The sequence below is a fragment of the Hypomesus nipponensis genome, chromosome 1, assembly GCF_054491055.1.
Source record: "Hypomesus nipponensis isolate SF chromosome 1, ASM5449105v1, whole genome shotgun sequence".
Lineage (NCBI taxonomy): Eukaryota > Metazoa > Chordata > Actinopteri > Osmeriformes > Osmeridae > Hypomesus > Hypomesus nipponensis.
This window is the reverse complement of record NC_140361.1, coordinates 3151277-3171340: the sequence shown is the minus strand read 5'-3', so window position 1 is coordinate 3171340 and position 20064 is coordinate 3151277. Positions and strand designations below refer to the sequence as shown.

At 48.6% G+C, this 20064-nt stretch overlaps 2 protein-coding genes across 3 annotated transcripts; one reads left to right on the top strand and one right to left on the bottom strand.

The window, feature by feature from the left end:
* Window positions 1-113: 113 nt before the first annotated feature.
* On the bottom strand, window positions 114-3411 carry tstd2 (thiosulfate sulfurtransferase like domain containing 2). The gene is made up of 10 exons (XM_084700917.1): window positions 3275-3411; window positions 2761-2931; window positions 2346-2638; window positions 2140-2248; window positions 1826-1948; window positions 1434-1539; window positions 1138-1253; window positions 885-1043; window positions 596-734; window positions 114-380 (listed from the first exon to the last, which is right to left on the bottom strand). The coding sequence occupies exons 2-10, from the start codon at window positions 2884-2886 to the stop codon at window positions 154-156; spliced, it is 1398 nt and encodes a 465-aa protein (XP_084557043.1). The 5' UTR covers window positions 2887-2931; window positions 3275-3411; the 3' UTR covers window positions 114-153.
* nfkb1 (nuclear factor of kappa light polypeptide gene enhancer in B-cells 1) lies at window positions 325-19670 on the top strand. 2 transcript variants are annotated; one of them, XM_084700873.1, is made up of 25 exons: window positions 325-452; window positions 566-686; window positions 4217-4266; window positions 4526-4580; window positions 5809-5849; window positions 6325-6423; window positions 10161-10309; window positions 10445-10608; window positions 10743-10901; window positions 11852-11956; window positions 12486-12577; window positions 12695-12833; window positions 13311-13442; window positions 13753-13851; window positions 14136-14318; window positions 14414-14555; window positions 14686-14800; window positions 15411-15612; window positions 15908-16077; window positions 16403-16505; window positions 16647-16777; window positions 17055-17124; window positions 17394-17563; window positions 17724-17859; window positions 18075-19670. In XM_084700873.1, the coding sequence occupies exons 3-25, from the start codon at window positions 4231-4233 to the stop codon at window positions 18167-18169; spliced, it is 2787 nt and encodes a 928-aa protein (XP_084556999.1). In that variant the 5' UTR covers window positions 325-452; window positions 566-686; window positions 4217-4230; the 3' UTR covers window positions 18170-19670. The 2 variants fall into 2 exon arrangements, with proteins under 2 accessions (XP_084556999.1, XP_084556925.1); XM_084700799.1 differs by lacking the exons at window positions 325-452; window positions 566-686 and adding an exon at window positions 3465-3701.
* The last annotated feature ends 394 nt before the right edge of the window (window positions 19671-20064 follow it).

The window sequence follows — 20064 nt, the reverse complement described above, 5'->3', positions numbered from 1 at the left end:
ATATTTATCTAATATTTTTTATATTAGATAAATGTGGTTCCAAGTTCATGTTAACTAAAACCAAACGCTGCCATGCTTTTGTATCCATCTAAATCCTCACAAAGCACAGCATATGTATTAAAATATATTTATTGTAACTGTAAAACTGTCGCATCACAATGCATCCTGGGGGATCCTCGGTCGTCCGTCTGTGCACTCGCACTCCTCTCTCTGGTGCGGTGTGGAAGAGGGCTTCTGGCCCTGGCCTTTGCTCTGGCAGGTGGGACAACAGGAAGTGAGCCCCCCCTGTCTGCAGATGGGGCAGGAAAGGACCAGCTGGCAACAGAAGGTGGTGGTGCACAGCTGGTACTGGTCCCACGATGAGCCGCAGTATCTGCACTCTGGAAGGAGGGACAGAGGGAGAGGAGGGACGCTGATGAACTCGTCGCGTTTTATGAGCTTGTTTTGTTTCGGTAATATTCAAAAATCGTATGCAAACAAATCACTCAAGCACTTTTTGCCATTCAAACAATCAGATCATATTCAAATGTGATTTCTCTGAACAACCCCAAACTCCCAAACACAGAGTGGTGTAATACCCAGAGGAGAAACACACCTGAGATGACATCACCGTTAGAGGAGATTGCATAGCGTTCGTCAAACACAAACAGTTTCCCTCGATAAAACCCCTCTGGAAAGCGCTCCAGGTATTTATGAATCCCTCCCTTCAGCTGGTACACCTCCTTGCACACCTCCTAGAGACACACACGTGGCATGGTTTGTTGACTATGTTGGGCTGAACGTTTTTTTTTGCATATGGAGGGGCTTTAAGCATAGTTCTATGAAGATATTATACAACGCTACCAAGCAAAACGGATACGTTTGGTGAAAGTCACTATGTTTACCTTGGAGCGAAGATATGCTGACCCACGTTCACAGCGAATGCCCCCTGTGCAGTACATGAGCACATTCTTGTCTCTGAAGAGGTCAATGTTCTGGTCAACGTAGTCAGGGAAGTAGCTGAACTTGCGAATGTTGGGGGCTACACAATGTCTGAAGTGGCCCTGGATGCCCCCCAGAGGAGGAAAGGTGAACAGGGGTTACATGTGTTGCCCTGCTGGAGCAGATACGGTGCATTCATCTCTCAACCGTACTCACTATTTTACTCTCGTAGAAGTTTCGGCAGTCTAACAGTATTGTGTCTTTGCAAGAATCCGTTTTTGACAGAATAGCCTCCACTTCTTTGTGAAATTCCTCCGGTTCCAAATGGATTCCTTGACAAGATGAGCAAACCCTTGTCAAACCAGATGTCCGTCTCCTATGCTTCAGTCAAACAATCATCTGATATAAGTACTGAAGGATCTGGCATACACGTTACATGTATTCAAATCTGTTTCCGAATGCAATGTCAACCCCCCACAAACCCGACATGACTGTATTGTGTGGTTTAGTACCTGCCAGTCTGTAGGACACTTCCTCAGGGTCCACTCCCATGGGGACGATTTCCTTGTAGACACCCACCCTGAGGTCAGAGAAACAGCCTGCGCCCCCATCGCTGGTCTGTGGAGACACAAAGAGCCAGGCTCTGCTGTCAAACTACATTTACATTTAGTCATTTAGCAGGCGCTCTTATCCAGAGCGATTTACAGTAAGTACAGGGACATTCCCCCCGAGGCAAGTAGGGTGAAGTGTCTTGCCCAAGGACACAACGTCATGTGCACCGACACATGGCCACCTGACTCCCTATACTCTAATCCTACTCCCTAAACTATTCAAGCTTTTAACACAACTCTCTGACGTGTGTTTATAAGCTCGTCTGGTAAAATTGTGTGAGGAGTATTTTTACCTTGAAGTCCTCCTGATCCATGATCTTAAAGACTGGATGTGAACGCATTGCCTTGATGTACGAGTTAGTCCCCACTTTGGTGCCGCCAATTGTTCCATTGATACCCTCTGTAGCCACCCTCACCTGCAGAAAGACTGGAATGACTGAGTATATATCACAAGATCAGGAAACGCATTAGGTTATATTTACTACCATGTGCATGTGCCATGTGTAGTTAAAAATAAAAAGTAAATGTAGTAATTACTTTAGTGATACTGTAGTTATAAAGGAATTTCATTCACAGCATAATAGCCCCAGGTGAGGAACAGCCTTACCTTGCCAGTTAGGTGGAGCTTCTCACACAGGGCCTTTTGCCAGGCACAGATAGCATGTGGATCTGTAAGCTGGCAATAGCAGTAGTATAGGAGAACCTCACCTGGACCACTTAGACACAGAAAAGGAGAGAGTAAGATAAAAATGTTTGCATGCCAAATGTTTTTTAAATCGAAGTCTTATTGTGATATAGTCCCATGTAGCCTACTTGTGTAGCTGGTCATCAGTGATGTGACTGGTGTCAGGAATCCACTGTGAAATATCTACAGTCTCTTTCACTTTTACTTGCTGTTGCGATAATGTGTCTTTTTCAGTCTGGCTGAGAAAGTTCTCGAACGTTGACTCTGTTAACTGTGTAATCTTAGATTCATGAGCCCTGGCCACATGCTTGTGGATTGAAGAGGGTTCATAGAAGCTTTGGCCACAGCAATGCCAGGTTGTTGGACGAACGGCTTTCTCGGAACATGGGTTTTCCTTTGATGCCACAAATTTGGCAAATGTCTACAAAACGATACAAACAAATGTTTTAATGGGATACATACTATATTACTTTAAAAAGTAGTTGTAAGGTACAAAACTCTGGTTATTCGGTCAGAATGGCCTCCTTACACTTGTAAACTCACCTTCCTCTTGCAGAAAGCATAATACTTTCTTAAGGTTGTGGAAAGTTGCAGTTTCTCTTGTTTTCGGCCATGAGGAGCATAAGTATCCTGAGTAGAAACATCGATGCAAGCCATATCTGTTGCCATGTTAATATACGTTATTTTGTCGGGAAGCGGCCGGTTGGATAGCTTCTGTAAGATTTTAGGAAGTACGTTTGACTACCTCAGCGTTTAGAGTCAGATTGCAACCATTATAGAAAAGAGCGTTACCGCCACCTACTGTTCAGGAGAGTAGAGCAGGCGGCCCACACTAAATCTAAATCAAGAAATCATTAACCTAACTCCCTCCCCGCCCAAGTTTTCAAAATAAGTGCGAAAATAGCCATACATACCTCCTTACAATTAACACCTGTACTTAATAGTCCGCCTGGAAAATAGCGTAACGCTCCAAAATACACATTTGTATCCAAATAAGAAAAATAGTAAAAATGTTAGGGTCAAAACTATTAAAAAATAAAATAAAGAACTATTGTACCTTTAAGCCTGGATTGTGATGACGTAGTTGCCTCAACCTTGGTCGCCTTTAGGGGGCGTGCGTTACGAAAAAGGTCAACAAGTTACCCTTCTTGGTTCACGTCACTGGGAAATTCCAGTGGGGAAGTAAATTGTATTAACAACTGTCCAATTCACATTCTAGTTGTCTTTTCTTCTTAACCATTTGACATATACCATCATTGCTCAATTTAAACACATGTATTTATCTGATCAGATAACACTGGGAAGTGGCCGACATCTGCCGCTGTTTAATTAGCTCTAGCTACTACTAAACTAGATACTGTAGAAGCTTGCTAATGAGTTCACCCAAACAGCATGGCGCAATAGGTGCAAAACTCAGTTCAAATTAGGTTGGGACAGCCACTGCAATTTCATGTTGGAATCGGATTTGTGACCTCGTAAAGCAGGTAAGCATTTGCTGTTTTTAGTACACGTTACGTTCCAGCTTATTTCCAACAATGCATTCAGTTTATCTTAGACTTGTGTGAAACTGTTTAAACAGTTTGTGATCTTGCCTATTATTGTGCAGCCCAGTCCACTTCCTCATATCTCAAATTAGCGTGTCTGCTAGCTAGTCTAGTTAGCTATTTAGCTAACAACATTGATCATGAATAGCAAACTGTCGCTACTGTACAGCTAACTCCAGCAATGGAAATGGCGAAACATTGAAACAAATGTTTGAACTGGTGTAATGACACAGAAACTATTGGTTAGGTAGGCTATGGGCGCAAGGTACAAAGCTAACAAGAGTTAGTCCTAGCTAAACTTACTGACTAGTTCAATACGTGCTAGCTTGACTGTCGAAACTGTTCAGCTGGAAAATATCCTTCATCTTACTACTCTTGCTATAATTAAGGAAAGAGCAGACTAGTGAAAACTCAAACTATCATTGTGGTCTTACGGTCTTTTGTGCTTTCCCCAGTCACAGACACAAAGATGGCTGATGAGGATTACCTGTCAAATCAAACCCCGGTACAACTCGACCCGTTTTTTTCTTTCTATAAATGAATACTATGATTTGTGTTGCTGTTCTGTTGTTGTTCTCAACAGTGCATTCCCATTCCTGTTGTTTTATATTTAAGGAAGCAATATTAATCTTACCGTATACCTTTGATGTATAGCAATATATACTATATTGTAAAAAATGTAGGTAGCAATATGACAGGATTATAATAAACAATTAACTGGAGGTTTGGTTTTTAATCCGTGAATGCTTCTGTTTGTTTTCTAGTTCTATGATCCACTATGGGATATCTCATCTTACTCGGACATACCACAGCGAACAGGTAAGAGCACACAACTGTGTGGGAATGACGTTTTTACTTTTCGTCCTACAGTTTCTTGGCCATGGGGAAATTATACAGTTAGTCAAAATATTACCTTCCATCCCAACCCAGCATATCCTTCACCCCCTCGATGCAAGCTGAAAAGACAGTTTTGTGACGTCATGACGTGTTTGGGTAGTTTACTACTTCATAGCCACAAGTACACTTCTCTTTCTCAAGTTAGTCTCACTTCTCTATTGATCTTCAGAAGGCTGTCAGAATACACTTTAATGAAACATCAAGCACAAACAGAAGGTGAAACAAGACTGTGAGAGTACAAAGGGAAAACTTCTCTTTGTCATGGTGGAGACCGTGTGTGTGTGTGTGTGTGTGGGTGTGTGTGTGTGTGTGTGTGTGTGTGTGTGTGGGTGTGTGTTGTCCACATCGGCATTGAGAGGTGGCGTTCTACACTGCGCTGTGAAACCAAGTCCCGTGGACAGTGTCTTCAAATTGAACTGATCGATTCAGGAATAAGTGGCGTCTAAAGTCTCTCTCAGTCTTGATTCTTGTATCTGTAGCTGAATGCTAGCGTGTTGGTGGAAGGCAGCTAGCTAACATCAGTGGAAGGATGTGGCCGGGCGCTATGTTAGACAGGAAGTCATCTAAGCTGATGTGGTTGTTTAACGTGGAGGATGTGACACACCTGATGGTGTTAACAAAACCAAAAAAGGCGCAAGATCGCAGTAACTGCGACCATGCACCCACGGGCAGTCTTTGTAGGCCGACCCACCGATAGAGTGAGCTGCAGAGCTGGATGTCGCAGGGAAAACGACATCCTTGCCACATGACAGCAAGTATCCTACATACCTCTTGTTGAATTATAGTGGTTCTTTACTGTAAAAAAACAAAAAAACAGTTTAAAGTCTCTTGGAGAGCAGTCTTGTGTTTGGGTCAAGCTAACCACACCTTTATCTGTCTTCGGTTATGTTGGTGCAGGATGACCTGTTCATTGGCTGATATAGAAGTCTGCTCATGGTGGAGAGTGTGTGGTGGGGGGGGGGGAATCTGGTTGATCAGGTAACTAGTGTTGAATGAGGTCAGGTGAGTCCGGAAGATAGTTCCCCAGGAGCAGGGTTGGAGACCCGTGTTATAGAGTGTATGTCGTTTCTTCTACTTTTACGCGTGAAGACACTCAACTGATGTTCAATATTTGTACTTTCTTCCCCTCTTGTCGTGCCCCTCATTTCAGTGGATGGGCCGTACCTCCAGATCACCGAGCAGCCTAAACAGGTAAGTCAGGTGGCTGAGCAGATAGAGTATCAGTCTAGTAATCTGAAGGTCGTCAGTTCGATTCCCTGCCTGTGCACATGACGTTGTGTCCTTGGGCAAGACACTTCACCCTACTTGCCTCGGGGGAGAATGTCCCTGTACTTACTGTAAGTCGCTCTGGATAAGAGCGTCTGCTAAATGACTAAATGTAAATGTAAGCCCTCCGTCCTCACTCTGCTCCGAGGGTCCTGACGGCCCTGTAACATCCTGTCGGCTGTTCACATCCTCTGTGTGGGATGTGTATAGCTGAGTGGGTAGAGCGTTTGACTGCAGATCAGGAGGATCGCAGGTTCAAATCGTCCCCCTCTCCATTGCTTTTGGACAACAGCATCTACCAAATGAATACATCAGATAGAAAGCAAGTCGACCTTACTGTAACGTCATGGTGTTTGGGTGGCAGATGTTTAACGGTTAACGACGATCACGTGTTCCCCAGAGGGGCTTCCGTTTCCGGTACGGCTGCGAGGGGCCGTCTCATGGCGGGCTCCCGGGAGCGTCCAGTGAGAAGAACAGGAAGTCCTATCCTCAGATCAAGGTAACATACTTTTCTCTTTGTTGTTCCTGTGTGCTCTTCCATATGTCATGTGACAGTGTGGATGTGTTCTGACTGAAGATGCATGAGAGGGAATTCCCCTCCTGGTCGGACATTTCTAGAGGCATTTCCAACATGTGGTTTTACATTGGATAAAGGTGTGTGGATGAGGCCTGTCAGTTTGTAGGCCCGTGTTTCCACAAGCACAGGGTTGTTCTGAAGTATGTTCTTCTGCCTTTTCTATCACCATGAGTTCTCTCTCTCTCTTTTCTTTTTTTTCATTTTTTTTTTCTTTTCTTTCTTGTTTTTTCTCTCTAGATTTCTTTGTCTCTCTTTCTCTTGTTTTCTCTCCTCCACCCCCTCCTCTTCCGTTATGTACACACACACTACACACTACACAAATACACACATATCCTTGGTAATTTTAACGATGTTCAAACTTAACTCTGGGAAGTCCCCAGTTGGAGGAGTGTCTGGATGTGGAGCCCCTTTCTCTCCACTGTCTTATCATTAGCAGGATCTCTACCAACATGTTAGGTCTTAAGCCTTTGTGGTTTAAATCTATACGGTTTAGTGATTTAACAGATGTGGTACAGGAAAGATAAGAAAAATATTAGGTCTTCTACAGCCAGAATAATGTAATTTCTTTAGAAACTATTGAATATAATTTTTAAATGGTTTCATTTCCGTCCTTCTCTGGAAACCGTCTGACATTCACATAGAAGAACGAGTCATTGTCTGGTTAAGGACAAGTCGGGGGTCAGATGGCTGAGCGGCTATGGAATCGGGCTATTAATCAGAAGGTTGATAGTTCGATTCCTGGCCTTGCCAAATGACGTTGTGTCCTTGGGCAAGGCACTTCACCCTACTTGCCTCGGGGGAATGCCCCTGTACTTACTGTAAGTCTCTCTGGATAAGAGCGTCTACTAAATGTAAGTTGATCATAATTACTATAATAAGAAAGTATAGGAAGGCTTGATTTTGTTGAGTATGCCTGTGGCATTCATTTTTATTTATTTTGCAGTGTAACATACAGGATTAGGGGAATTGTAACCTGAAACCTCTTGATCTGCAGGCAAACACTCCACTACCACTGAGCTGTACCCATCCCCATGTTCTACCACTGAGCTGTACCCATCCCCATGTTCTACCACTGAGCTGTACCCATCCCCATGTTCTACCACTGAGCTGTACCCATCCCCATGTTCTACCACTGAGCTGTACCCATCCCCATGTTCTACCACTGAGCTGTACCCATCCCCATGTTCTACCACTGAGCTGTACCCATCCCCATGTTCTACCACTGAGCTGTACCCATCCCCATGTTCTACCACTGAGCTATACCCATCCACATGTTCTACCACTGAGCTATACCCATCCCCATGTTCTACCACTGAGCTATACCCATCCCCATGTTCTACCACTGAGCTATACCCATCCCCATGTTCTACCACTGAGCTATACCCATCCCCATGTTCTACACGCTACAACTCTCCCCCTCAATTCCCCACTGTTTCAGATCTGTTGGGAATTTCCTCGCGTGTCGTGCGCACATAATTACAAGGAATGTCGAGTGAATCAGACAGACTCAGACATGACAGATATCAACCTGGAACTAGACAAGATCTCTATCAGAGCCTGCGCTTGTGTGGAAAAGGAAGGGACCTCTCTTTCTGTCAGGGGCCTGGGCTGTCTGGTCCTGTGCTGGCAGTGAGGGGACGGTGGGTCTGGGCCGTCAGGGGACGGTGGGTCTGGGCAGTGAGGGGACGGTGGGTCTGGGCCGTGAGGGGACGGTGGGTCTGGGCAGTGAGGGGACGGTGGGTCTGGGCCGTGAGGGGACGGTGGGTCTGGGCCGTGAGGGGACGGTGGGTCTGGGCCGTGAGGGGACGGTGGGTCTGGGCCGTGAGGGGACGGTGGGTCTGGGCCGTGAGGGGACGGTGGGTCTGGGCCGTGAGGGGACGGTGGGTCTGGGCCGTGAGGGGACGGTGGGTCTGGGCAGTGAGGGGACGGTGGGTCTGGGCCGTGAGGGGACGGTGGGTCTGGGCAGTGAGGGGACGGTGGGTCTGGGCCGTGAGGGGACGGTGGGTCTGGGCCGTGAGGGGACGGTGGGTCTGGGCCGTGAGGGGACGGTGGGTCTGGGCCGTGAGGGGACGGTGGGTCTGGGCCGTGAGGGGACGGTGGGTCTGGGCCGTGGGGGGACGGTGGGTCTGGGCCGTGAGGGGACGGTGGGTCTGGGCAGTGGGGGGACGGTGGGTCTGGGCCGTGGGGGGACGGTGGGTCTGGGCAGTGAGGGGACGGTGGGTCTGGGCAGTGAGGGGACGGTGGGTCTGGGCAGTGAGGGGACGGTGGGTCTGGGCAGTGAGGGGACGGTGGGTCTGGGCAGTGAGGGGACGGTGGGTCTGGGCAGTGAGGGGACGGTGGGTCTGGGCCGTGAGGGGACGGTGGGTCTGGGCAGTGAGGGGACGGTGGGTCTGGGCAGTGAGGGGACGGTGGGTCTGGGCAGTGAGGAGACGGTGGGTCTGGGCAGTGAGGGACGGTGGGTCTGTCGAGGGCAGGTTTGCTGTATGGCAGTTGTCCTGGTTGGGTTTGGTGTTGCGAGCAGTGGAAGGCAGTGTGTTGGCGGAAGTGTCACCTGCTGCATGAGAAACCACACGTGTACACAGTTTCCAGGAACAGACCTGCTCTGTGTTGTTGTCATGAACCAGGAAACACAATGTGTTCATATAGCAGGTTTGTTTATCCAAAAGGGGAAGGAAAAAAGAAAAGATAAAGGGAGCAGTTTACTGGGTCCGAGTGCTGCAGGTGCTGTCTGTGTGAATCAGACCCTGTCCAAGACAGGAGAACAAGACAGGTCCCCCTCAGACCAGCGAGTCTGGTTCAGGACGGAGGCTTTGGGAGGACTTTGTGCCTCCGTCAGTCAGGTGACCCCAGGGGGTTTCCGTCTTGGTGTCTGAAGACCATTGGCACGACAGGGAAAAAGACAACCTTTTTACCGGTGTTCGGAGGTGGCTTAGCTCATGGAAGAGTTGTCACGTGGCAGGCCAGTCCTCTTGACGTTTATGGGCGACGTTGGTGTTGGCTCTCACCCAGCGTCAGTCACTGTCAGTCTCAATCCAATCAAATGTTGTTTTTCTAGCTGTTTTTACTAGACATGTCACAGAGGGTTTTTGCAGACCAGCGATACCCAACTTGAACCGTCCAAGATCGAAGTGGTTTATGCCACAATTAGTTTGTCATGGATCACTCGTAAACACAACCGTTTTTCCACTACTTTCCTTTCAAAACATTTTGTGTACATGGTGCTTTAGCCTTTTGATTTGGAGCTTTGAGCCCTTTTTTATCCACCCACGTTGAGTGTGTCAGCATACATACATATGTGCGTGTGGCTTCCCTAGTGACTCATTTTTGCCTAGAGAAAGTGTTTTTCACCAACCACACTAGAGAGGACAACATTACAGCAAAATCAACCTTCTTGTCTTTGTGACTCACTTCTGGAGTCCCTGGTGTAGCTTTCACGCACCACACCGATCTGCAACGCATCAATGGTTTTAAATCAAGCGACCAAAACACGTATAGGATATTGGAGCGGTGGAGGGGTTTACTGGCAATCAAGGCCAGGTCACAGGTTCAAATTTCTGTGTGTTCCTTTGGATAGATGCGTCGGCTAAATGAATACTGTGGCCGTCTGTGCTAAAAGTAGTGAAGCTCTCCAGTAAAGTTGTTGTTGTTGTTGTGTCCAGATCTGTAACTATCAGGGCATGGCTCGTGTGGTGATCCAGCTGGTCACTAACTCCAGCAGCCCACATCTGCATGCTCACAGCCTGGTGGGCAAGCAGTGTGAGAAGGGCATCTGCACTGCTGACCTGCAGCCCAAAGACTCCTGCCTCAGGTGGGGGTCACACACACACACACACACACACACACACACACACACACACACTCACATTGTTAAATCCTTTCTACATGTATCAGTGGTAGGTCAAGAGGGCCAAAGCCAGCTGTAAATCTGTGTCGCTTCCTCCAGTTTCCCCAACCTGGGGATCCTGCATGTGACCAAGAAAAACGTGATCAAGACCCTGGAGGAGAGGATGAGCGAGGCCTACAGGAAGGGCTACAACAGTGGGCTCACCATCCACCCGGAAATCGACGTCTACCAGGGAGAGGTCCGCTTCCCCAGGGAGCTCACAGGTGAGCACGACACGCCGACACACACACACACACACACACACACAAAAAGGCCAGCCTTGAAGGATATTTGTGCTAATGCGTGTCCTGTGTGTGTGTGTGTGTGTGTGTGTGTATCTGTGTGTGTGTCCCTCCAGAGCACCAGAAGAGCTTGATCAGCAGTGCAGCAGGCCAGCAGTCTAAGGAGATGGACCTGAGTGTGGTGCGGCTCATGTTCACCGCCTTCCTGCCCGACAGCGACGGCGGCTTCTCTCGCAGGCTGGACCCTGTCATATCAGACCCCATCTTCGACAGCAGTGAGTCAGCGCTGCCTTTTCAGTCCGCTGGGATTCGGTCTTCTCTTAGCGTCTGAACTCGACATTAACATATCGTCAGATGGTTGAGCGGTTAGGGAAGTGGGCTATTAATCAGAAGGTTGCCGGTTTGATTCCTGGCCATGCAAAAAAGTGACGTTGTGTCCTTGAGCAAGACACTTCACCCTACTTGCCTCGGGGAGAATGTCCCTGTACTTACTGTAAGTCGCTCTGGATAAGAGCGTCTGCTAAATGACTAAATGTAATCTTGAAGGCCTGCTGTTGGTGGGTCCGTCTAAGATTGTCCTTATGACCCATAAAAGGGGGTATTGTCAGAGTTCCCCTCCCCTCATGTCCTACACCTGAGAACGTCTGAGAAGGGCTTCAGTCTTCCACAATGCGTGTGACTCAGAGACCACAGAGGGGTTCAGGATTTACCCACAGTGCTTCAGGAAGTAGCGCTGAAGCGAACCCACTCGGTTGCCCTGGAGACGGCCACAGCACGCTGCTCTCTGTCCGTGTTGGAAGGAGTTCCGGCGTTCAGATGAAACCGCCGCAGCCTGGCCTGGTTTCATTTCCCTAGCAGCTCGCTGTGCCCTGCTTCCTCTGCTCCGTAGGCTCATCAGCCTACTTCCTCTCACACTAGACCTCTGATTGGCTGACCTGCTCCCAGAAACCATGCCTCAGAGGCGGCAGCGGTCCGGGGTGCCCTCTCAATAACCCTGCCTCTAAAGCAGAGGAAGAGACCAGTGGTCCTCCCAAGGTTTCTTTTTTTCTCTTCTCTCCAGAGTTTTCCTAAGAGTTTTTCCTTGTCGTCTCCTGAGGGTTTAGCTTGGTTTAGCTGCAGTTCTATGGGCCTCTTGAAGCCCTCTGTGACACTGTTTGCTAAAACGAGCTATAGAAATCCAATGTCTGATTTGATTCCCTGTTGGTCTTCTCTGTGTTCCCTGCAGAGGCCCCTAACGCCTCCAACCTGAAGATCGTCAGGATGGACAGAACGGCCGGCTGTGTGACTGGGGGAGAGGAGGTCTATCTGCTTTGTGACAAGGTTCAGAAAGGTAGGCCAAGTCCACAGCCGGAGCAAGACTTGGTGTTCAGCTGTACAACACTTGGTATTACTGTCTTCCCTGGTACCTTTCCACATCAGATCAATCAGCCTCATCATATCTTAGCATGCCTTGTGGAGGTGTCCAGTTGTCATTTGCCCTTAGTTATGTGAAATGGTTTGACTAGCTGGCAGATCTACATCATCGTGACAAGTTCATTTTGAACGAAGCACGGCCTGCTTTGTTATTTGTACCGCAAAATGCAAAGCACTTGGTCTCCCTGTCACCTTAAACACAAAGTGATTACGTAGTCCCCGATCCCCTCGCAGGACGGCTTGTTGATTGTGACAGCATCACATCATGTCGTTCCAGAGTAGGAAGTCCTTGTTGGCCAGCGTTGGGGAGTTCCCCGGCTGGTATACAAATCCCCCGGTGGGGAGAGAGAGAGAAAGACGGGGAGAGACCAGACATGCAGAGTTCATATTACATGACATCACTTCCTGGTTGTTTGGTGAAGGCGTGTCCCTGTGTTGTTGCCCAGATGATATCCAGGTGCGTTTCTACGAGGAGGACGACAGGGGGATGACCTGGGAGGCCCTGGGAGATTTCTCCCCCACCGACGTCCACCGGCAGGTCAGTCCCACGCCGGCCGCCCCAGGGCCTCACAGACCACACTGGGGGGGGGTCTCTAACTGCTGCGTCTCCCCCCCCCCCCCCTTCCTTCCCTCGCCCCGCTTTGCTCCCCTCCAGTTTGCGATCGTCTTCAAGACCCCCAAGTACCGAGACCTGAACCTGCAGAAACCCACGTCGGTGTTTGTGCAGCTGAAACGCAAGTCTGACAACGAGACGAGCGAGCCCAAGCCCTTCACCTACCACCCTCAGATCATTGGTGAGTTGTCTATAAATACACCAGGCGCCGCTTTGTTGATTGGTTGATTTGTAATCCTATATTGGTAATCCTGACTTCCTGGACATGGTGATGTCAGCATTGTTGTTTTCACATCGGTGATGTCCTGTGATTAGTCATTAATCCACCTTTAATGGCCAGAGTAGTTTTCTGAGGGGCCAGCGCCCCCTACAGCACCACAGCGGTAGCAACCAGTGGACATACAGCACACCTCATCCTCACACACACACACACACACACACTCTCACACACACACTCATTCTGAAGACGCTTTCATCCAAAGCGACGCACAGATAACCCCGCACAGCGAGGGCAGCAGATAACAAAATGATCAGTAGTGCCCCACTTCCAACAGCATCGCAGTGGTTAGCACCTAAGAAGGAAACGGTTTGTCCGATTTAACAAAAACTCACATCGCCGTGACAACGATGTCAAGCCTGGCTGCTCTGCTCGTTGCAGACAAGGAGGAGGTTCAGAGGAAGAGGCAGAAGACGCTCCCAAACTTCCAGGACTTCAGCGGCGGAGGGGGCATGTTCGGAGGCGGAGGGGGCGGGCCCCCAACGGGGGGCGGGCCCGGCACGGGCGGAGGAGGTACGCACCACTCACCGGCCAATCAGATCAGAGCAAACACGATTATCACAGCAGCGATTGGTTGCAAATGATTGTGAAATAGATTGATAATGATTTGACATGTTTATTTGGCGGTGACCGACAGAAGGGGTCGGGTTTTGAATCTTTGCAGTCAAATGTTGGACCACTGAGCTCCACCTACCCTAAGCTACCTGCATCAGAACAAGAGACAATAATAAAATACATCATCATTGATGGTAAAGGGAGCTCGGGTTTATTGAATGATACCAATGTTGGGATAACGTATTTAAGAGATTGTGTTTCTCTTCAGGTTACTATCAGGGCTTTTCCACCTACAACAACTACAGCACAGCCTATGGAACAGGGTTCTCCACCAGTATGAGTGGAGGTGGTGCTGGCATTAAACATGGTGAGCCTCTCTCTCTCTCTGTCTCTTTCTTTCTCTATGTCTCTCTGTCTCTGTCTCTCTCTCTGTCTCTCTCTCTCTGTGTGTCTCTCTCTCTCTCTGTCTCGCTCTTTCTCTATGTCTCTCTGTGTGTCTCTCTGTCTCTGTCTCTCTCTCTCTCTCTGTGTGTGTGTCTCTCTCTCTGTCTCTCTGTCTCTCTCTCTGTAATCGTGTTCTCTCTGGTGAGACCCCAGTGTTGTGGTCAAGGCCACTTAAACTCTAACCCTCCTGGCCCTGGCCCCCCACAGCCCCTCAGAGCAGAGCGGAGGACAGCGGAGACGACGGCAGCGACCCAGACGATGACCCAGCCTCAGGGGCCGTTCTGAGGATCAGAGCCCAGGTGGGGCCCACCGCTCCTGGGGAGCTTGAGGAGGAGGGAGGGGCGGAGGTGGAGCCGGAGGTGGAGGCTGGGTCAGGAGAGACGGACAGAGGTGAGCCGGCAGGACAGGTGGATCATGGGACCAGTATCTGGTGTGTGTTGGGATTTGTGTGCTAACGGTGTGTGTGTGTGTGCGTGTGTGTCCAGTGCGTGTGTGGGAGGACAGGCTGGTGAGGGTAGCAGAGAGACACGCTGCAGCTCTGTTCCAGTACGCCGTCAGTGGTGACGCCCGCTGCCTGCTGGCCCCACAGCGCCACCTACTGACCACCCAGGACGAGGACGGAGACACGTAGGTCCCTCACACACACACACACTCTCTCTCTCTCTTTCTTTGTCTCTGTGTGTGTGAACAGTGAGCTTGTGTTACAGTGCAACCTGTCAAGAGTGTGTTGGTGAGTGATTGTGTGTGTGTGTTCCAGGGGTCTCCATCTGGGAGTGATCCACAGCCAGACTGCAGCAGTGACCAGTCTGGCCCAGGTCATAGCGGGCCTGCCTGGAGAGGAGGGCCTCAACATGAGGAATGACCTGTACCAGGTACGCCATGCATGCACAGACACATGCATACACAGGCAGACAGGCAGACAGACATATATACATACACAGACAGACAGACATATATACATGCATACACAGGCAGACAGACAGACAGACACACACACACAGGCAGACAGACAGACATATATACATACATACACACACAGACAGACAGACAGACATATATACATACATACACACACAGACAGACAGACAGACAGACAGACACAGACACAGACAGAGAGACAGACATATATACATACATACATACATACATACATACATACATACATACATACATACATACATACATACATACACAGACAGAGAGACAGACATATATACATACATACATACACACACAGACAGACAGACATATATACATACATACACACACAGACAGACAGACAGACAGACATATATACATGCAGGCAGACATAGAAACCCCAGCAAGTTTGTTCCAGTATACAGCTAGTACACCTGTTACAGCCCTGTTGGTCACCTGTACTTCTTGTAACATCCCGCCTCACTGAACAGCTGGGTTGTGCAGAGGCAGGGCTGTGGTGGTTGTGGGACATCTTGCCATCCCGTTTGTCTCTGCCCTTCCCAGACTTCCTTGCACCTGGCTGTGATCACCCAGCAGAAAGAGGCGGTCCAGGCCCTCCTATTAGCCGGGGCTGATGTCACTATGGTCGATCGCCACGGCAACACAGTGCTGCATCTGGCTGCCCAGCAGAAGGAGGGAGGCATGCTGGGATTCCTGCTACAATACCAGGAAGTGACCCAACTTGTGGAGCTCCCCAATGCAGCAGGTACCCACACACACACACACACACACACACACACACACACACACACACATACAGGCCTACACATACACGTTCAAGATAAGGATGTATATTAGTTTGCGTCATGTTGATGTTTGTATTGATGACACGAGTTCTAGTTCTATTCATATAGTAGATATATATGAACATGTACGATACATAGTTATAATGCATGGAAGGCTCAGGTGAGGTCTCCAACAGTTGTAATGTAGATGTGCATGAGCAGACCAGGTCCAGTCCACAGGTGTAAAGCGTGGAGGCTTGTGTGCCGGTCCTGCAGGTGTGTGTGCGGTGCACCTGGCCGTGCTGGCAGACAGCCTGGCCTCGCTCAGGGCTCTCCTGCAGGCCCGCGCCAACGTGGAGGTCCAGGAGAGGAGCTGCGGACGCACTGCCCTCCACCTGGCCACCGAGATGGACAACGTCTCCCTGGCTGGGTGCCTGCTCCTCGAGGTAGGTCTGTCTGTCTGTCTGTCTGTCTGTCTGCTCCTGGAGGTAGGTCTGTCTGTCTGTCTGTCTGTCTGCCTGCTCCTGGAGGTAGGTCTGGCTGTCTGTCTGTCTGCTCCTGGAGGTAGGTCTGGCTGTCTGTCTGTCTGTCTGCTCCTGGAGGTAGGTCTGTCTGTCTGGCTGTCTGTCTGCTCCTGGAGGTAGGTCTGTCTGTCTGTCTGGCTGGCTGGGTGCTCCTGTAGAGTATGGCCCGGTCCAGATTCAAACTAGGGCTTTGAACCCAGGACCTGCAGTCAGCTGCCCACTGATCCCTGAGGTTGTGTCTGTGCAGGGCAACGCCAGCGTGGACTGCTGCACCTACAACGGCTCCACCCCCCTGCACATCGCTGCCGGACGGGGCTCCGTCAAACTCACCGCCCTGCTCATCGCCGCTGGTCAGCCCCCAATCAACCCTGTGTGTGTGTGTGAAAGAGAGGGTGTGTGTGTGTGCGTGTGTGTGTGAGAGAGAGGGTGTGTGAAAGACCTGGATATTTCCAGTATCTCCTTCTGAAGTAAGCCCAGGTTTCTGTTGGCAGGTGCTGATCCTCACAGAGAGAACTTTGAGCCTCTGTTCTTCAGAGAGGAAGACTGCTGCGGGGAGGAGGAAGAGGAGGATGAAGGCTATATCCCGGGAACAACGCCACTCACCATGGCTGCCAGCGCTGAGGTGAGTCACCAGGACGTCAGACTTTTCCATCTCATCTCAGTGTGGACAGATTCAGACAGTTATTTACCCTCTGGAAGTTAGTATCCTATCACTTTTACAATCGTCTTTGTCACTTTTTCTTTGGTCATTGTGTTTGTGAAGTGGTAGTTTGTGGAGTTAGCTTAACCTTCTGACCTGTACTCTTCAGGCAGTTGAAACCCTTTCCTTTGAGTACAGAAATACAAAAGGCACTCAGATGTTTGTGAAGAGGTAGTTTGACCTGGTGACCTGTCCTCAGGTGTCAGAGGTCCTGAACGGGAAGGAGTACGAGCCAGAGACCCCCTTCACAGTCTGCGTCCCTCCTCAAGGTCGGCCCCTCCAGTAGCATGACCTCCCAGATTTACACGCGCGTGCTCAGAGCAGTGTTTGTGAGAGATTTGACACTTGTGTGACCCGTTACACGAGCGTGGCTGTGACCTGTGTGACCTGTTACACGAGCGTGGCTGTGACCTTTGTGACCTGTTACACGCGAGTGGCTGTGACCTGTGTGACCTGTTACACAAGCGTGGCTGTGACCTGTGTGACCTGTTACACGAGCGTGGCTGTGACCTGTGTGACCTGTGTGGTGTTTGTGCAGGGGACCTGGGGACCCTGGGCCCAGACACCAGGCAGACTCTGTGCCGGGTGCTGGAGGAGGGGGCGTGCGGAGGCTGGGAGAGCCTGGCTCGGGCCCTGGGCATGGGCATCCTCAGCTGCGCCTTCAGACTCAGCCCCTCGCCCGCCACTACGCTGCTGGACAGCTACGAGGTCATGATAGTATAGATGTTATGCAACAGCTATAAGGTCATGATAGTATAGATGTTTTGTAACAGCTATGAGGTAGACACAATTTGTAGCAGTTTTTGTGTCTGAAATCGAGGAGTGATTTAGGTCTGTGCTTGTCATCTCACTGCCTGTGTATCTGCAGGTGTCTGGGGGAACAGTCAAGGAGCTGGTAGCCGGGTTAGAGGCTGTGGAAAACCACATGGCTCTCACTGTCCTACAGGGGGCGCTGAATACCACCAAGGATGTTGTAGTCTCCCCAAGCACAACAGAGCTCCAGGGTAAGAGTTTTTAAGGGTTGGTTTAAATTAAATACAAAATAAATAAAAATATCATTGAGGGACTGAAGGTGAGCAATAAAGGGTCTGTTCTCTTTATAGCTAACTTTATAAATTACTTGTTATCTTTGTTTCTAACTTTTGATAGCAGTGGACTTTAGAACGTACCAGTTGATAATTGTCCGTTTAACGAGCCCTTCCTCTCTGGTCGTCTGTAGATGTGTGCGTCTCCGGGGCGCTGGAGGAGCTGAAGCTCGACGGCCGGCAGGACAGCGGCTGGTGTGACAGCGGCGTGGAGCTGTCCACAGCGTGAACGCCTAGCAACGCAAACGCCTAGCAACGCAACCCCCGTCTCCCTCGAAGACCCCCTCTCACACGCCAGTGAAAGACCGCCACCACAACCCCCTCTCTCCGCCTGGAAGGGACTTTGCATATGCACTCCTAGGACTTCAAAGACTTCTTTTTATATGACATGAAACTGTTTTTATAGTGTTGCTATTAATATTTCTTTTCTTTTTTTTATGAGTAAAGAGAACATGTTTAAATGATTGTCAGTGAAACTGTTGAACATCTTACTAATGAATTATTTGTTAGTATACTCAACTGAGTACTTTCAAGGGAAAGTGGAAAATAAGGAAGACATTTAGTTGCCGAATGTGTATGCTATGGTTCCAAAATAATCTTACAATAAGAATGTTAGTTATTTAATTATTTAGATTGTAGTTATCCACACTACAGTCTCCATCACTGTGGATATGTTTCCTTGTTCACATATTTCAATTGTCAACAGATTAGAATTATGCTTATTGGTTGTTCAAACAATTTGGATAGCACAGGATTTACAATTTACAAAGTATGTAGTGGTCAACATTGGTTTGTCATGGAACTTTACTACTTTTGGGAATTTTTAACCCTTGTGCTGCCTTTGGGTCACAATGACCCAAAGGTTCACAACGACCCATCGTTGTGTTGCGACAACTTTACCCAATATTAAAACAAATTAAAAGCATTTTCTTTTAATCTTTGTGCTGTGGGGGGTCTGAGACAGCCCAACGGTTAAAAGAAAATGCTTCACTTTATTTTTGTATGAGGTAAAGTTGTCGCAACACGACGGTGGGTCACAATGACCCGAAGATAACACAAGGGGTTAAAGTAGCAGTTCAAACATTTCAAAGTATCACTCAGGTAAAACAGGTAATGATGATTGTAGAATGTTCTCTGCAACACCCTTGGGGGTGAAGCCAGTTGAAATGGCTGTGTACAACCTTCTCCATGCCACTGGTGTCTGACAGTTGCTTGTGTTATGCATAGACCTCTTTATAGCCACTTGTTATTGAGGTAAGAGGCCTGACACCTTGTCCTGAAGGCCTGTTTGTTATTTTTAGACCTGCATCATGTACTCCATCTCTGTATTTTGGCACTTGAGTGAAAGTTTTGTATTATGTTTCAATGATTTCTCCATGTGACATTCATCAGGTTATCACTTGTTTAACAGTTTTGGACCTGCCAGTACAGTTTAATATGCTTTATGTTCTTAGTTTAACCCCTCCATTGTATGAGTTAAAATTAATTCATGAAACCGCTAAAATATACTCAATTTCCAGGTTGTTTGGTAGGGAAGCTGGAAAATGGGTCAAGCGGATTTAAGAGACATTTTTTTGTATTTCAAACCAAAGGTTTGACAGGCACTGCATCACTGTGGGGCTAACGCTGGGATATTTATACATGTACCCTGTCAAACTGCTTTGTGTACAGTGTCAGTTTGCTTCAACTGATTATTGTAAAACTTTTTTTAAATAAAAATGGTAAATGGCTATATAGTAGATCTTCTCATTCCAATATATTGGAACCTAAATCTCAACATGATTGGTTGAAGAGAGTTGGCAAATACGCAGCTAATAGGAAAGAGAATTCATCATTTCCCAGTTAGGCTTAAAGTAAAGTACAGCGAGTTGTAAATGACTGCAGATGGCAGTCTGAACAGGAGCTGTGGTTTAGATTAGGACCAGAAGTGAACTACAGTCTTGTCCTGCTCTGAGGCTGGCTGGATGGGACAGGTTATAACAGCTCAGAGGCTGGATGGGGCAGGTTATAACAGCTCTGAGGCTGGCTGGATGGGGCAGGTTATAACAGCTCTGAGGCTGGATGGATGGGGCAGGTTATAACAGCTCTGAGGCTGGATGGGGCAGGTTACAACAGCTCAGAGGC

What these genes read in the sequence shown, in the direction of transcription:
- nfkb1 (XM_084700873.1), top strand. Translation starts at nt 4,231, where the DNA reads ATGGCTGATGAGGATTACCTGTCAAATCAAACCCCG. An exon ending in CTGGGTGCCTGCTCCTCGAG is followed by an intron (nt 16,078 to 16,402) that starts GTAGGTCTGTCT and finishes GTGTCTGTGCAG; the next exon opens with GGCAACGCCAGCGTGGACTG. An exon ending in CGCTGCTGGACAGCTACGAG is followed by an intron (nt 17,564 to 17,723) that starts GTCATGATAGTA and finishes GTGTATCTGCAG; the next exon opens with GTGTCTGGGGGAACAGTCAA.
- tstd2 (XM_084700917.1), bottom strand. Translation starts at nt 2,886, where the DNA reads ATGGCAACAGATATGGCTTGCATCGATGTTTCTACTCAGGATACTTAT. An exon ending in ACTGATGACCAGCTACACAA is followed by an intron (nt 2,249 to 2,345) that starts GTAGGCTACATG and finishes TCTGTGTCTAAG; the next exon opens with TGGTCCAGGTGAGGTTCTCC. An exon ending in CAGCATATCTTCGCTCCAAG is followed by an intron (nt 735 to 884) that starts GTAAACATAGTG and finishes GTGTGTCTCTAG; the next exon opens with GAGGTGTGCAAGGAGGTGTA.